Source organism: Juglans regia, chromosome 16 (genome assembly GCF_001411555.2).
Source record: "Juglans regia cultivar Chandler chromosome 16, Walnut 2.0, whole genome shotgun sequence".
In the NCBI taxonomy this organism is placed as follows: Eukaryota; Viridiplantae; Streptophyta; class Magnoliopsida; order Fagales; family Juglandaceae; genus Juglans; species Juglans regia.
The window spans coordinates 22338178-22356453 of record NC_049916.1 but is presented as its reverse complement, the minus strand read 5'-3'; the positions used below and the strand labels follow the sequence as shown (position 1 = coordinate 22356453).

General features: G+C 41.7%; 1 protein-coding gene across 1 annotated transcript; it reads left to right on the top strand.

Moving 5' to 3' along the window:
- Positions 1-14280: 14280 nt before the first annotated feature.
- LOC108985469 (photosynthetic NDH subunit of lumenal location 5, chloroplastic-like) lies at positions 14281-18276 on the top strand. Its single transcript, XM_018957777.2, has 7 exons — positions 14281-14486; positions 14610-14822; positions 15216-15366; positions 15500-15588; positions 16908-16962; positions 17139-17224; positions 17847-18276. The coding sequence occupies exons 1-7, from the start codon at positions 14472-14474 to the stop codon at positions 17997-17999; spliced, it is 762 nt and encodes a 253-aa protein (XP_018813322.1). The 5' UTR covers positions 14281-14471; the 3' UTR covers positions 18000-18276.

The window sequence follows — 18276 nt, the reverse complement described above, 5'->3', positions numbered from 1 at the left end:
TCATGACACCTTATCTTTTCTTACTTTAAGTCAAATCACCCATTTTTCTTTCCTAACATTGCTTTCTCTCATTCTCCGCTTACTCCTCTATGCATTTCCTTTCTTGTCTCTCACTCTTCTTTATTGTTTGATCTTCTAGTGGGTCCCCCCAATGGCTGGGCCTAGGACATTTTATGAATTGGGGAAAAACCCCTAACATTACCCCGACAATTCCTATTGGACTTGTCCGATGGGAATTTTATAATTTGCTTTCCATTTTCCTTGCTTCATTCTACTGGGCTGTCTGTTTTTCCCGTTGATCGGTCTTTAGGTGGGGTTTTACCCTGTCGAGCCTTTATGTCGTCGCTTTGTCATTCTGATTTCCTTTAATCTTCTTTCCATTTTCTTTTCTTTTGGTTGCCTTTCCCATCTACTTATGCCTTTCCTTTTGCCACATTTTTCCTTTCACTCCTATTTCCTTTAGCTGCATTCATTTCGCCCTTTTTCTTTAGTCGCCTTTTTCCTTAGCCGCTCCTATTTTGTATCCCGTTGAGCCTTTTTTTTCTCTCCCTTTTCTCTCATTTTACTTTGTCACGCCGCTTTTCCTTAGCTTTTCATTCCGTTTGCTCCTTCCTTTTCTTTTCTCTCGTTTTGTCCCGCTGCTTTTCCTAGCTTTTCTTTTCATTTGCTCATTCCTGCAATATAAGAGTGTTAGTTTCTGTTTGTGAAGATTCATTTGATGGAGAGTTCGTTGATGAAGATTTTGTTGGTGGAGATTTCGCTGATAAATATTTTGTAGATGAAGATTCTGTCGATAAATATTTTGTAGATGGAGATTCCATCGATAAATATGTTGGGTGAAGATCCCACTGATAAATATTTTGTAAATGAAGATCCTGCTGATAAATATTTTGTAGATGAAGATTCCGCCAATATAAGTAATGTCAGGCAGTCGAAAGATTGAACTCGCACTTTGCTGTGAGGTAGGTCGGGCCGCCCTAAGGTTGGTCCCGCCTGTTGACCCTCACGGGAATGTAAGTAAGAGATGTTCGGCAATGCCATGCTGTCTTGAAAGTAATGTTGGGCAGCCGAAAGACTGAACCCGCACTTCGCCGTGAGGCAGGCCGGGCCACCCTAAGACTGGTCTCGCCTGTTGATCCTCACAGGAAGGTAAGTAGGATATGCCTCACAAGTCAAACTTGTTAGTGAATTTGCAAACCTAAACTGTTTTGCAAGGATGCAGTGAAGGTCTGAGACACTGTCCATTTGACGTTCTGTTGCTGGAGATGACGTTCCATTGATAAATATGTCGGGTGGCTGAAGGGTGACCTGCACTCCTCCTCGAGAGGGATAGAGTCGTCTCTGGCGTGGAGCTTGGGTGGCCAAGGGCTGACCCGCACTCCTCTGTAAGAGGGATAAGACAGCATTTAAGGCCTACATTTCCTTTTCGCCTTGTAGGGAGGTAAGCTGCTGATGGCAATCCCGTTGATATAGATTCTGTTGATGATGTCCATGTCTTTTTCTTCATTATTCGGGAGGTCTATAGACTTAGCCTGCTCTCCATCGAGGAAAGGTCGAAATGCCTCATGCCATTATGCCTCTTTGTCACCTGGGGAGGTAATTTGGACAGGGATATGGCTGGTCCACTCCTTCACTACGATGGGGGTCGGGGTAAGTTATTCGAGTAGCCATGAGGCTGATCCTGCTCTCCATTTTGGGAGGGATAAGACAACCTTAAGGCCTACCTTTCCCTATGATATCCCGCTCCCACTCGTTAACATCGCAGGAAATGGTAAGTTTGAGTTAGGCTGGCGCTGATCCCACACTTCATCTTAGCGGGAGCCTGGGTATGTTATTCGGATAGCCGTGAAGCTGATCCCGCTCTCCACTATGGTATCCTACATGGAGGTAAGTCGTTCGGGCAGTCTGTTACTGAACCCGCTCCCGCCCGTTGACGCTGAAGAGGAAGGTAAATTTTCTGATGTCGAGTAGATGAGTACTAACCCGCACTCCGTTGCAGGAGAGATAAGGCAACCTTAAGGCCTACCTTTCCCTATACGCCTCCGCAGGGAGGTAAGTTCAGACAATAGTTGGCTAACCGCTCATTCACCGTGAGAGGGGTCGAAGTAAGTTATTTGAGCCTCCTCAAGGCTAGTCCCGCTCTCCTGAACGAGAAGGCTGAGCCGTCTGCTTGCCTATCATCCTTTGTGGGGATGTAAGTTGTTCGAACAGTCTATTACTGAACCTGCTCATGCCCGTTGACATCACAGGAAATGGTAGGTTTGGGTCAGGCTGGTACTAATCCTACAATTCGTCGTAGTGGAGGTCGGGGTAAGTGATTCGGGTAGTCGTAAGGCTATTCCCGCTCTCTTGGATGAGGAGGCTGAGCCACATGCTCGCCTATCATCTTTCGTGGGGAGGTAAATTGTTCGGGCAATTTGTTACTGAACCCGCTCCTGCCTGTTGATGCTTACGAGGAAGGTAAATTTTTATATTTGGGTGGCCAAAGACCGACCCGCACTCTTTAGCGAGATGGATAAGGCAACCTTTAAGGCTTACCTATCCCTATACAACCCCGCGTGGAGGTAAGTTGTTGATGGAGTTTCCGTTTAGTAAAGTTGACTTTGTTGATGGAACTTGGTTGGTTTTGTCGTTGCAGTGTCGGGTCGTACAAGATGGAATTCACACCACAAGAAATAATTACGTTAGTGAAACAGAATTCACACAAGTTTTAAGGAGACAAACCGGAGCGTGTAGCTACCATGACTGATTTTTGCCCGCTATTGCTTGACTGAAATTACTCACAGTTGTTTTGTCGTTTCTTCTATTCCCTGCTCATTTTTATTTCCGCTTCCATTGTTTCCCTTCTTTCTTCTTCTTCTTCTTCTTTTGTTTTGTTTTTTTTTTCCTGTTGTTATTCAATGCACTTGTTAACTGTGAAGCTATATAAATGTCCACAGTGTTGTGTATATGTCGCACTGCTGTGTATATGTCTGCATTGCATGGCACACATGTAGTGGCCACATAACCTTTGGTCGTGTGGAGGAGTCGGCATGCAGTGGTGCATGGTGTTCATGCAGTGACCTAAGAGCTTAAGCCGTAAAGTTTGGCCGTGCACATGGAGGCCGAGGAGTATGGTCGTGTACATGGAGGCCGAGGAGCCTTTCTTGGACCGTAGTGCATGGAGGACCGCGTAAAGTGGTTGTTTGCATGAGGCAGCATAGAATGGCCGTGCACATGAGGGGGCCATGTGTATATGGCCGAGGCGAGGTAGATAGGCCGCGTGAAGGACCTTGATTATAGTGCATACGACCACAGTACATGGTCGTGGAGAGGAGGTCGCATGGTGAGTTAGCCCGTGAGTTGGCCAAGGAGTGCATCCACTGGCCGTTGAGAGGGCCGTGGAGAAGTTGTGGCCGTGTAGTTGCTGGCGGAGGAAGAGTAGCCGAGGGGGAGCTGTATGAGGAGTAATGGGCCGGTGTGCCACTGTGCACGGCTGAGGAGTTGTTTCTCCCTACTGTTTGGCCATGGAGAGGGAGCCGTTATGCTTGGCTGCCTTGCATGGCCATGAAGAGGAAGAGAGGCCGACGTGTAGTGGCCGGCATCCTCACTGCTCCACAATCGGGCTGGGCTGAGGAAGCTTAATGCAGCCCCGTGCATGTGGATGCCCGGTGGTGTCCCCACCTTGAGGGGAGGTCAAAGTCCATCCCCCCCGGGGATAGACAGTGTCGGCGGTTCAATAGGTGACCACTAGTGCCGCTCCAGTGATGTGCCACGGTGTAGACGCGGTGCTCCTAGCTGGTGTTGCCGTGTGCGGCCAATCTTGGGTCAGATTTCAGTCCAACGGGGACAGACGACGCCGGTGGCCACATGGTGACCGCTGATGAGGTCCCCTAGTCGCGTCATCGTCGAGCCTTGTTGTTGTCTCGTGTGCGAGTTGTGGTGCGCACGGACTCCCACCTACATACTTTGGTGGGTCTGCTGTCAGAATCCACTGGTAGTTCAAGCAGAGGCCATTGGTGGGGGGTCTAGGCTTGCGGTTGTGTGCCATGAGCTCTTGGGTGCACAACAACGTGCACCCGAGTGCTATGTGCATGGCTGTTCATGCCATGCACTACCACTTGTTCCAGTGCACTGTTCACGTGCACAATGCACTTTTCACATGTATAGTACATGCTGGGTCCCTTTCTGCAGTTCACATGATTGTTCTGTATATCCCGACCTTTCTTTCTTTACAAACTGTGACGTTGTGGGTAAGTATTTGCAGTCTGAGGGGCTAGGGAGTTTGGGTTTTTGGCCCTATACACTGTGTGCATGGAAAGCATTTAAGTGCATTTCACTTAATTTCTTGGCCGAGGAAAAGTTCACTCGCCCCTTTTTAGCATCAGTATTTTTTATAAAAATAAAAGTGGAAAGACTGAAGATACTTATCTGGAAGAGTTTCATCTGCTCCTTCGATATGAGCTCCTAGTATTCTTTACGAAGCGTTTGCACTTCGTCGGTCAACTTTGTCACCCATCCCTCCATAATTTTCAGCCTTGCCTCCATGGCTTCCTCTGTGTCTCTTCCGAGTTGCTTGGAACGGGTTGCCGCAGGTATACAAAAGATAGCAAAAAGATCTATTACGATTTTATAGACGGCGCCACTATTGATGTCATATTTCGCACACCCTTGGGCCAGACCCCAACAACTCGGGTCTTTAGAGCTGGGCCACGATTGGTGTTATATGGAGCCCTCGACAGTAGTTCGGTGCGGTTGTTCGGTGTTAGTTTGTACATCTTTGGCAATGAATGGTATTTAAATGCAGAAAATAAAAAGATGAACACAGATGTTACGTGGTTCGGTATAGGCCTACGTCCATAGGGGGTTTGGGGAGGGGGATTCCACTATAATAAGCTTGTTTACACTCTCTCGTGGCCTCTCATTTTTCACTGTACAATGAAAGCTGTGTAGCTATTTTATGGAGAACAAGTCCTTTCTAGAGTTCTCTGGAGCCTCAGACTGAAGAAGAAGTTCCCCCCATCCAAAGAAGTCGAAGTTGTCCTCAAAGAGAGTGTGTCAAAATCCAAAAGTCCAAGAGATCAGATCAAAAGTCCATTTCGAATCCATAGGTTTCCCTTGCCTTTTATTACCTGCCCCCCACTTGCTTTAAGTTACTTCCATACTTTTTATCTCCTGACACTTTATACTTTATTTTTTCTTACTTTATGTCAAATCACTCATTTTTCACTCCTGACATTGTTTTCCCCTCATTCTCCTCTTACACCTCTATACCTCTCCTTTCTTGTCCCTCACTTTTCTTTATCGTTTGATCTTCTAGTGAGTTTCCCCCAATGGCTGGGCCTAGGACATTCTATGGGCTGGAGAAAAACCCCCTAACACAAGTGATGTAGGGAAAGGATGAATAACGGAAAAATGACAGTAGGTGAAAAATATGATTCTATTCCATATCGCATACATACAATGTGCTCTGCTATTTATAGACAAATGCAAAACAATGAAGAATAAAAAGAATGTATTTACATTTCATTCTAACAACTATAAAACAGAAAGAATCATTCTTCTATTATTCCAGAATGTTTTGTAATGCTCTTGTCTGGAGGAACCTTAAGAATTGGAGGACCTTCCTCTGGTAATTTCAATATACCCCCACAAAATGGAGAATATATGTTGATTACTCCCATCTTGGACAAAAGTCTGGTGAAATCAGGTAGATGTAACGGATTGGTGAGTAAGTTTGCTAATTGAAGATGAAAGAAGACATGAGCTGTGGCAACTTGTCCTTCCGTAATTTTATCATGAACTAGATGACAATCTAATTCGATATGTTTTGTTCGTTTGTGAAAAATGGGATTCGCAGCATGTGAATGGCTGCTAAATTGTCACAATACAGAGTTGCAGGCTTTGAAATGGTGATGCGTAAATCATTAAGGAAATATCGAATCCATGTAAGTTCACAAACCACAGTCGTCATTGCTTTATACTCAGACTCCGCAGATGATCTGGACACAAGGATTTTGTTTTTATTTCCAAGAAACAAGAGAATTCCCTAGGAAAATGCAAAATCCAGTAGTTGACCATATTGTGTCTAAGCAGCTTGCCTAACTTGCATTTGAGTATGCGAGGAGTTTTATCTTGGAGTTGGCAGAGAAAAATATGCCTTGTCCCGGCGTCCCTTTCACATATTCGATGACTTTGAGAATTGCATTGTAGTTAGGGACATGAGGTGTTTCCATAAACTGGCTTAAAATATGTACACTGTGACTCAAGTCTGGTCGAGTGTTTGTGAGATAGAGTAGCTTCCCAACTAATTTTTGGTATAGAGCAGGATCACTGAATATGTCTCCTTCATCCTTTCGAAGCTTGGCATTAGGTTCCATAGGCAAATTGGATGGTTTTGATGCCAGCAAACCTGTCTCTGGAAGTATATCCAATGCATACTTTTGCTGGCAGAGTTGGATGCCAGCCTTTGTGCACCCCACCTTCATGCCAAGAAAATACTTGAAGCTTCCGAGATTTTTTATCCTGAACTTTGTCTCCAAAAAACTTTTTAGAGCAACAGTGGCTTGAATATCTGAACGTCAACATAAATAAGAAGGGCTGTAAATGACGTTTTTGTAGACTTAATAAACAATCTATATTCAGCTTTGGATTGTATGAATCGGAACTCAATCAAAGAAGATGTGAGGGTTGCGTTCCACTGCCTCGAGGCTTGCTTCAAGTCGTAAAGGCTTTTCTGCAGCTTACATACTTTGTTTGAGGTTGCGTATGGATGACCTAGTGGTGGACGCATGTACATTTCTTCTTCAAGCTCGCTATAGAGAAATACTTTTTTCACATCTAGTTGTTGAAGATCCGATCTTTTAATTACTGCTATTGCAAGGAGACACCAAATGGAAACTAATTTAGAAACGGGAGAAAATGTGTCATTAAAATCTATCCCTATGCGTTGAGTAAATCCTTTTGCAACCAAGCGAGCTTTAGCTTGCTCTATCGCCCCATCCGCCTTGAATTTATATTTGTAAACCCATTTGCAATCAATTGGTTTCTTTTTAGGAGGTAAGTCGACAATGATCCAAGTTTCATTACTTTCAAGTGCATCTAGCTCCTGCTTCATTACTTCACACTAGGTGAGATCTTGAATGGCTTGAGTGTAATATGTGGGTTCAGTGTGTAGAAATATTGAAGTAGTGAAAACTTTGAAATTTTTTGAAAGATAATTATAAGAGAGAGATGCAAATAAAGGAAAGAGAACCTTTGATTTTTCTGATTTGGAAGGAGCTAAACCTTGTTGCTTGGATGGCGACTGTGAGGACTTGAGTGCAACAACTTGTTGACAGTGAAACTCCTGCAAGTATGCAGGTGCCTTTCTGATTTTATTCGACCTGCATGGAATCACTTGAGGAGAAATAACATCAGAGGAAATAGAAGGTACGTTGGAGGCCGTCTTAGTAAAGGTTGGGTTCGTTTCTTCGATGTCCTGAGACATCTTGGACAGACGGTTAAAAACATGATTCTATTCCATATCGTATACCTACAACGTACTCTTCTATTTATAGACAGAGGCAAAACATTGAAGAATAAAAAGAATGTATTTACAACTCATTCTAATAAGTATAAAATTGAAAGAATCATTCTTCTATTATTCTAGTATATTATGCAATGCCCTAATCTAGAGGAACCGTAGGACTTTCCCCTGGTAATTTCAACACTAGGCCCCAATTTGCTAGCCCGTCATCTAGGTGAGGGCACTTGACCAGGCGGGATGAGACCTGGGCCTGGGGCCCTGACAGCCCACCTGCTAGGGCAGGAGCACCCCTGGCCTCAACTTATATGAATGGTTTATAGCAGAATTAAATAGGTTCAATGAACACTTCTAAGTTCTAACTAGCGAAACTATTAGCCTGCTCCACAAGTAATTTTTGTTATGATATTTTGTAATAAGATTAGCATACTGTGTCTTGTTTTAGTTGTGGAATGCCCATATTCTACTTTTTATTTTTCAGTTTTACTTTTCATCTTGTGTAAAAAATATTTTAAGGTTAGTTTTGATTTTTTGCTTTTAATATTCTTATTGTTTTCACAATTATTCTCATTTCATCTCATCTAATTTTATCTAATTATTATAATTTTCTTAAATTCTCGTATAAAATAAAATACACAATTCAAATTTTTAAATCTTAAAATAAAAAATAATATTAAAAATATATATTTTAATAATATTTTATTTAATTTTTAATTTTTATCTCATTTCATGGATAAAAATAAACGAGAATTTTGCAAAGGGATGTTTTAATTTTCATTTCTTTTTAAATTATCGGGTGTTAAAACTTAAAAGTGTTTGTATTTACTTTTCGTCCAATTGTAAAAGCACAAAAGTGGAATTTGAAAAACACAATAAAAATCTTATCCTCTTGAGTCTTGAGGATATTTATGTTTGGGTAGTGAAAATATCTGAGAAGTATTGAGAATGTTTGTGAATATTTATGAGTAGAGAACCCCCAACTTCAAGAAAAACCAAAAGAAAACGGAAGACAGAAAAAAAGTGGAGCTTGTACGGAGAGAATGGCTTTAGCTCTTTCCGAAGATTAACGTATCATGGTGCACTAGTTAGTTTTCATTTGATAGGTATGTTACCCATGAAGCGCATCAGTATTGAATCTAAATTGTTTGAGGTGGCTGGGGATGGGAGGTACGTAAACATTACAGAGAGGGGATGGAAAGTTGTAAAAAATTTGAGTTTGGGATTGGGGACAGTATGTTGGTTCTCTAATGCGTTGGAGAGGTGCTTATTGGTAGAAGGAAAGGGATTCTATACTGCATATCGGGATGGGGACAGGGGGTACATTGCTCAACGGTGTATTAACTCCAGGGGAGAATATATGGCATTGGTGGAGTATGGTGGGGGGGACGTCGAAATTTCATCTTCATCCCAGGTGACAAGGACAGAATGGGCTGGAGAAAACTAGTGGAGGTGCTGAAGGAGGGCAGCAGTGGTGGTGTTTGAAGGCGGTCGTTACCATTAACGACGACGCAAAATTCAAACTTTCCTTCGTACAGAGACATTCTTCAGGGGGGCAGAGAGTTGGTGAGGCCTCGAGACCGGAACAGTGCAGAGAAAGTAGACCTGTTGAAGTCAGGACCCGTCACTTCTTTGAGGAATGCTCAGTTACGGGATGGAGGTGGCATAGTTGTTGCTGGGATGAAAGAGCAAAATGGAGACGCAGCTGGGAGAGCTAACTTATAGGGTGGGATGCCTAAAACGCTGTGTTGAATTTAAAGAGAGGGAGGGATTGAGTCTGGGCCAGGGGAGGAAAGTTACAACCCAGCCGAGTGAGCCCAAAGGGAAAACAAAGATCACGGGCTGCGATGGGCCTCAGCCCACTAAGGCCCAACAGAACGTTGGAGCTTTCTGGAGGAAGAAAAGTCCTCGTTCCCAGATGGAGGATGATAGCCCATCAGGGGATGGGGCCGAGCCACCGCCGGCAGTGAAGGATCGGACGACCTCGCGGGAAGTTGCCGTGACGCCGATGGATGACTCGTCGTCAGAAGATGCAATCTCGGAGCATGGAGGAGGATTTTCTGCTGCCTCGAATGTCCATGAAGACCCAAAAATTACACAGATCATAACGATGGAAGCTATTGACGCACAGACAACTTCGCCGAAGCCAATGGCGACGTCTGCGAGTAGTGGAAAGGTGGGGAGTTTCACCTTAGAGGAAGGAGAAATTTCGGGACAAAAAGGGTCGATTGTGGCGAGCCTTTGCCTTCTAAACAGACACAGATAGTGTCGACTGAAGAGGAGGATGTTACGGGTGGGTCAAACGAGAGGTTTTTGGGGCCAAAAGTGGAAAAAATGGTCACATTTTTGGCGGGAGGGGACTCTGTCGATGGACAAGAGATGGGTACTAATTGTTTGGCTCTGGTTATGGATTCCGTGGGTAGTGAGGAAGAGAATATGGGGAGCCCGTCACCTTTACAGATGCTCCCACCGCTAATAGCTCCTCAGGCATCAGATTGGGTACTAAAAAAAGTAAAGGAGCTTCATGGTTGGGTGGGAATTTCCTGTGATGGGTATGAAGACCAATTCATGGCCCTTCTAATAGCCATGGAAGCTGGTAGATCCACAGTAACGAAGTCAGCTGTTAAAAAAGAGAGAGAGCTGAAACGGTTGCAATGCTTCATTAACTATGATAATAAGGAGGGCGCTTCGGGCAGAGATAGAACAAAAGGGAGGGATGTTTCTTCTGTTAATGAAGCCAAAAATAATGTCTTGGAATGTGAGAGGGATCAATGAAGTGAATAAAAGGCTATATATTAGATCCCTCCTCCGAAGTTGGAAAGTTGACATTGTTTGCCTACAAGAAACTAAATTGGCAGTTATTTCTCTTCGCATCATTAGGAGCTTGTGGAGCTGTTTGCAAGTGGGATGGCATTACTTAACGTCCAATGGAGCATCCGGGGGTATATTAGTTATGTGGGATAAAAGAGTAGTGGAAAATAAGGAAAATTTCATGGGAGATTATATGGTGGCATGTTCGTTTAACAATGTCATGGATGGCTATCAGTGGGCTTTTCCAGGCGTTTATGGGCCTAATCTTGATCGGTCTCGAAGCTTACTTTGGGATGAGTTGGCCGGTATTAGCAGTTTTTGGGACTTACCTTGGTGTATTGGAGGTGATTTTAATGTCACCCATTTTCCGAGTGAGAGATCGGGTGGAGTGGGCTACAACCAACCCATGGTAGAATTTTCTAACTTCATTTCTGAGCAGAATTTACAGGATATACCTCTTGCAGGTGGTTCATTTACTTGGTCTAACAACCGTGATCTTCCATCTTGGTCAAGGATAGACAGATTTTTAATTTCAACGGATTGGGAGGCACACTATCCGAAGCTTATTCAGAAGAGACTACCCAGGTTGTGTTCAGATCATTTCCCTATTCTATTGAATTGTGGGGGCATTAGAAGTGGCCCAAGGCACTTCAAATTTGAAAACATGTGGTTGAAGTTAGAGGGGTTTCTGGACAGAATAAGACAATGGTGGTCTTCCTACCACTTCCATGGAACTGCTAGTTACAAGATGGCTTGCAAATTAAAGTCGTTGAAAAAGGACTTAAAGGAGTGGAATACACAAGAGTTCGGTAATGTGGAAAGCAAGAAATCTATTCTAATGGAGGAGCTTAAGGCTTTGGAAGGTGTGGAAGAGGTGAGGATTTTTTCTGAAATCGAGTGGGCCAAGTTCTTTCACCAAGTGGCCAATTCACATAGGCGGAACAATGCGATAGATACCTTATTGATAGACGGGGTGGTCTCATCCAACCATACTGAGATCTCAAACCACATTGTTCATTTTTATGATACATTTCTTTCGGAACAATTTGAGTGGAGGCCGAGACTTGACGGGATGGCCTTTGATGTTCTTGACCAACAAGTTGCGGAACGACTCGAAAGGCTTTTTGAAGAGGTAGAGGTCCGGTCGGTGATCAAGGGTATGGTGGGTGATAAAGCTCCAAGACCGGATGGTTTCTCCATGGCTTTTTTTCAGACATGTTGGGATATGCTTAAAGATGATATCATGGGGGTTTTTCAGGAATTTCATGGAAGCGGGCGGTTTGAGAAAAGTCTTAATGCTATAATCTTAGTTCTCATTCCCAAAAAGCCAGGCGTGGAAGAAGTGAAAGATTTCCGCCCTATTAGTTTGGTGAGTGATCTGTACAAAATTCTATCTAAAGTATTGGCAAACAGATTGAGTAAGGTGATGGAAAGATTGATTTCGAAGCCTCAAAATGCATTTGTTCAAGGTAGGAAAATCCTTGATTCGGTACTGATAGCCAATGAATGTTTGGAGAGTCGAGTTAAATCGGGAGAGCCTGGACTCCTTTGTAAGTTAGACATGGAGAAAGCTTATGATCACGTCAATTGGAGTTTCTTAATTTATATGTTGGAGAGATGTGGCTTTGGTTCTAAATGGTGTTCTTGGATCCTTCATTGTATTTCCATAGCATGTTTTCTGTATTGGTGAATGGGATGTCCAAAGGTTTTTTTAAAAGCTCCCGAGATTTGCGACAAGGAGACCCCATTTCTCCTCTTCTATTTGTTTTTGTGATGGAAGCGTTCAGCAAGATGATTTCAGGGGCGGTAGAGTGAGGGTTCATATCAGGATTCGCAGTAGGAGAGACAAGTTCAAGTTCGCTTAACATTTCCCACTTATTGTTTGCTGACGATACTCTAATCTTTTGTGAAGCCAGACATGAGCAAATTCGAGCTGTAAGAGCTCTTCTATTATGCTTTGAAGCTGTGTCAGGTTTGAAGGTGAATTTGGCTAAATCAGAGATAGTGCCAGTGGGACATGTACCCAATGTGCAGAGTCTGGCGTCCATCCTGGAGTGCAAGATATCTCAGTTGCCCATGAAATATCTCGGTCTTCCGTTGGGGGCAGCATTCAAATCGAAAGCTATTTGGGATGAAATAATAGAAAAAATGGAAAGGAAACTAGCTGGTTGGAAGATGATGTACTTATCTAAAGGGGGCCGGTTAACTCTCATAAAAAGTACTCTTTCTAACTTACCAACATACTTCCTTTCACTATTTCCACTTCCCGCCAAGGTGGCTCATCGCATGGAGAAAATTCAACTTGATTTCTTGTGGGGAGGGATCAAAGAAGAGTTTAAATTTCACTTGGTGAAATGGGCCACAATTTGCTCCCCCATTAAGGAATGAGGATTAGGTATACGGAATTTGAGAGCATTTAACCAAGCCTTGCTTGGCAAATGGTTATGGAGATATCGTCATGAACGGAAGGCCTTGTGGCGAACCGTCATTGCCTTGAAGCACGGGGAATCATAGGGTGGGTGGTGTTCCAATGAGGTGAGTGGACCCCACGGAGTAGGGTTTTGGAAACATATCAGAAGATGATGGGACATCTATGCAGCACACACTTGCTTCAAAGTCGGCAATGGTGTTAAGGTAAAATTTTGGCATGACTTATGGTGTGGTGATCGGGCACTCAAGGATGTTTATCCAGGAGTTTACAGTTTAGCAAGACGGAAAGAAGCATCCATTGCCGATCTACTTAGCTTTTCAAATGGCTCCTTCCAATGAAACCTTACTTTCAATAGAAATGCACAAGACTGGGAGATGGATGACATTTCGGCCTTTTTTGACCTTGTGTACTCCACTCGGATGTCGGGGGAAGGAGAAGACAAGTTATATTGGCGTCCCTCTAAGAAAGGAGTTTTCACGGCCGCTCGTTTTATCATTCCTTATATGTGCACAACTCAGTCCGTTCCCATAGAAGAGCATCTGGAAGACAAAGGCACCTCTAAAGACAGCTTTTTTTGTTTGGACTGCCACTTGGGGAAAGATTCTTACCATAGATAACCTGAGAAAACGCGGCATCATAGTTAGCATCATAGTTATGAATTGGTGCTATATGTGTAAGAAGAGTGGTGAGTCCGTAGACCATCTCTTACTACATTGTGAGATTGTCAGTTCCTTATGGTCCGAAGTCCTAGCACGGGTGGGGTTAGCATGGGTGATACCAGAAAAGGTACGTGAGTTTTTAGCCTCTTGGAGAGGTATTAGGGGCAACTCTCAAATTGCATGCATATGGAAGATGCTACCAATTTGTCTATGGTGGTCCATTTGGAGGGAGCGGAACGCAAGATACTTTGAAGATCAAGAGAGATCAATGGAAGAGCTTAGAACTTTATTTTTCAATACTTTACTCAATTGATCAATTGTAATTGATTTTCAGGGCAGGTCTTTTCACGATTTCCTTGTATATCTAAGCTAGACTTAAATTTGCCCATGTATATGTCCTGTATACTTGGGCATCCTTTGTATCACTTTTGATCAATAAAATTTTGTTTACCGATAAAAAAAAAGTATTTTGAGTTGTTTAGATGTGTGAAGTATGTTGAGTTGTTGACTTTTAGATAGATAGTTGAAAAATGTGTGAGTCTCATAAATATTATAGTGATTTTATTTTTTATTTATGTATAATAGTGATAAATATTATAATTATTTTATTTTTTATTTATATATTATAGTGATTTTAGTTTTTATTTATATTTATTAATAATAAATATTATAATAATTTTATTTTTTATTTATATTTATTAATAATAAATATTATTGATTTTAATTTTAATTTATATATAATAGTAATAAATATTATAATAATTTTTAAAAAGATTTTGATATAAAGATAATTTATTGCATTTGATATGCGAAATATTTTTAATAATACGATAATACTTAAAATAATGTGGGCTACCCAATCATCCTGGAGGACAGAGGATGCAATCGTCATTTTTGGAGAACCAGGCGAAGTTGGCGGTCATTTCAATGTTCCATTCGTAGCCTTGAAATCGTCGTCGACAGAAGACCCACTGGCCACAACGAAGACTCACTGGCCTTATCACTCGATTGCTCACTAACTCCACTCTCCCAAGTCCCAAACGCACCCAAATATCTCTGTTATCCATCAATGGCGGCCTCCCTTGTAAAAATACTCTTACTCTTCCGGAATTTTCTATTTATCTTTCCGAGCTTTCTTGGCAGCCACGCAGGAATTTAGTTTGAAAATCCTATTGATTTTTCTGACTCGGTTTGCTTGGATTTGCAGCCAAATGTCGGGTCGTTATCGGGTACACGAAGCGTGTACCGGATCGGGGTTCCGAGTCCCACGCGCAGTTCGGTCAAGCTTCGGATATCTCCATCGCCGTCTTCATTGAGCTTCTTCTCCGGCCCTTTGTGTATAAGCCCTCTCACATATTCGTCGTCGAACCCTTCTCGTAGGAGAGCTGGTCTTCTTAGCTCGGTCAGGGCCAGTGCTGAGGTTAGGGTTTCCTTTTTAGCGCAATTTTTCCTATTCACATTCTGGTTACTGCGAATATGAAGAAATTAATGATTTTGGTAGAAAATAAATAAAAAGATAAATTTTATATCTTATGCTTCTGTTTAGTTTGCCTAGTAATATTCTACTGAACCGCATCCTAATCTAGTTTTGATTGTTACAAGATTAGTTCTGTTCCGAATGGGTGAGCTCGTATAATTGGTGCATTTTCAATGGCTTTGCCAAATGTAGGATTCTTGAGTGTTTATACGTGGAGACACATACACACACGCCCACTTTTGTATGTGAGTGAGAGATTTGTGGTGCGAAGAGCTTAATGTTGTATACTTATGTGTAGTGACTCAGCGGGTGTGCCTTTCTTTCATTCGCTTGTAGGAAGCAACCTTACAATCAAAAGTTACCAACAGAGTGTATTTTGATGTAAGTATCGGGAATCCTGTAGGGAAGCTTGCCGGAAGGATTGTTATTGGGTTGTATGGTGATGATGTACCCCAGACGGCAGAGAACTTCCGTGCCCTTTGCACAGGTTGTCTGTTAGTTTTTTGGCTGCATACTTTTCACTCATTGAGTTTCTTGGTTTCTTTTAGTTATCTTATTTGGGTGACCTTTTTGGATGCATTTTTATTCACTCCCAATTCTCAATTGTGTATCTTTATTAGGAGAGAAGGGCTTTGGATACAAAGGTTCCGCATTTCATCGTGTAATCAAGGATTTCATGATTCAAGGAGGGGACTTTGATAAAGGAAACGTGGGTGCTTTTCTCATGCTTATATGTCCATAGTTCATCTCTGGCTAATATCGTTTGCACTGCATCATCAATATCATTGTTTTTTTGTTGCCAATCTTTTCAATCAGATTTACTTATAAAAAAGTATTTTCTATTGTGTTTTGAATCGACACAAAGCACAGTAAGATTAAGGTAAAAAAAAAACTATCAACAGATTTGCAGCATTCTAGTTGTTGGCCACAGTGATAAAGCATGATGTTGTGGTTAATATAAATTGGTAAGAAGCCAAGGTTTATAGGAGAAAAAAGGTCAACTCTTCTGGTAGTTAAAGATGCCCTCTCATCTTTCTGTTGTGAAATTTTGCTTCCTTGCACCCATTTGACGTAACCTTCATAAATAATTTATACTGGGTTCTCATATAATTACTTTCCTGAGTGATAAGGTCCTTTTTTAGCAAGTCTACTATAAAAAAAATGTTCTACAATTGATAAGAATTTGTGGATGAAAAGTTCTATTCATTTGCCACTTCGATAATCTCTATATTTCCCTCTAGGGTGGAGAAACCACCTGTTGTCGTCATAAAGTAGTAGGCTGACATTAATGTCATGTGCTAGGAAGAAATTAGAATTGTAATTCTGGAGCTCTAATTCCACTGAGATGATTGAAGCTTTCTACCTTTAGATGGTAAATGTTGTCTATTACAGGAAAGACTTGCCCTAGATACGCTTGTTCCTGCCACCTTGATTTCTTTTAAACTGCGTAATATGAGTCACATTTGGTATCAACCTTGTTAATTTGAAATGTATAACATGTGTGCTCACACACGTGCGTATGTGTGCTGTTTTATTTATAAAAGTCAGATCTGAGATACTAGGATGGAACTTTACCCCTGTTAGAAAGTTCAGAGGTCCACCCCACCAAATATTCAAATCATGTCACGTATGTTCAACAGCTTTGCTGCATGTCTACGCTTACGGCCGAGACTGATAACCTTGTGATACAGAAACATAAAAATCTCTCATGAGTTCATTTTTTTTTTTTATAAGTAAATCTCTCATGAGTTCATATGCTTGACTGGACAAATTGTTGTTCCAATTTCTTGGACCGGATGCATGGGTTTCTTTGTAGCCTTAGAGCTCTTTCTAACAATGAATATCTTTATCAAAAGATTGGCCATTGTAACTTGAACAAATTCCAGGTGGGCATGTTGTGTTTTGCTTCTCAAAAATGAAAAATAAAATTCTATTTTGTAATCTTGGATGGTATTTTATGTGGGCTGTTGAGCTTGAACTTGGTAGCATATCCATCAACTTATTGCAGACAACTTCAAATTTGTGCAGGGAACTGGAGGTAAAAGTATATATGGTCGTACATTCAAAGATGAGAATTTCAAGTGTAAGTTCATTTTCACTTCTCATAAGACAGTTGCAATTGGTTGGAGCTCTCTGTCAATGAAAGCCCACCTTAGATCCTTACGTGATTTCGTGTTTGCTTGTGGTTACCTCTTCAATTTCCATTATATTGTTTGTGTGATTGTTACTACCAATGCGCAACTTAATGGTGCTTTGCAGTGGCTCATGTTGGACCGGGAGTTGTTAGTATGGCAAATGCTGGCCCCAACACCAATGGGAGTCAGTTTTTCATATGCACTGTCAAGGTACCTAAATGTAGTAAAAAGTTTCTATGTTACTCTTACTAATTGGTTGAGAAACTTTAAATGCTTTACTTTTGATTGTTCCCCAGTTCCTTTGTTTCAGAGTTCTACTTTAGAGTTAAAGAATACTCGTGGGAACTTTTTTTTTTCCTAGGTCAAGTTTGCTAGGAAAATCCTTAAAAAGGTTGGGCACCAGTTTTTAGTGTGTGGGTTCAAATGGCAAACATGTCCCTCAAACTGGGTAATTATGTTCCATTGGTTTGTTGCCGAGTCCAACTCATGAATCTAGAATTCCAAAATTTCTTTGGTGGATAGTTTGTAGGAGGCATTGTTGAGATGAACTGTCCTTGGCAACCTATATCTTGGTTCTTCCTTTCTGCATTGGCTACTACCAATACTGGAATCCTTATGAGCTGTTGGATGTTGAATCCATGTTGGACTGCTGATATGAACTTTGGTTGTATGCGTAATTGAACAAATTTGGACGTGTAATTGAACACAATTTATATTTCTGGCGGGCTAGAGTTTTTAATGGTTGTCATTTGTGGTTAGTGAGAGTTTACAGAAGATGTCATGTTACTACTAAACTTGATGTATAAATATTGCCTTATCTGGTAATTGGCAGACTTCATGGCTGGATCAAAGGCACGTTGTCTTTGGACAAGTTCTGGAGGGCATGGATGTCGTTAGGCTGATTGAATCCCAAGAAACTGACCGAGGAGACCGTCCTAGAAAGAAGGTGGTCATTGCTGACTGCGGTGAGCTTCCAGTTGTCTAACGTGGATGTTCCTAGATTTTTCTTTTTTTTTGGATGAGTTATGCACCAAAGGATTTTGTTTATTTTTATTCCTGAAGAAAGAGATTTATAACACTGGGAGTTTTATTAAAGAGATTAGGGAATCCTTTACTGAAGGTTTAGGGTTATTGAATACGTGCACTTGAATCATCTAAATAAGAAGCTCGATGAGATTTGTAAATGGATGAATCATCATCCATTATGCTTATGCTGGATGTATTATTATTATTATTATTATTCCTAACTGATATTGCAAAAA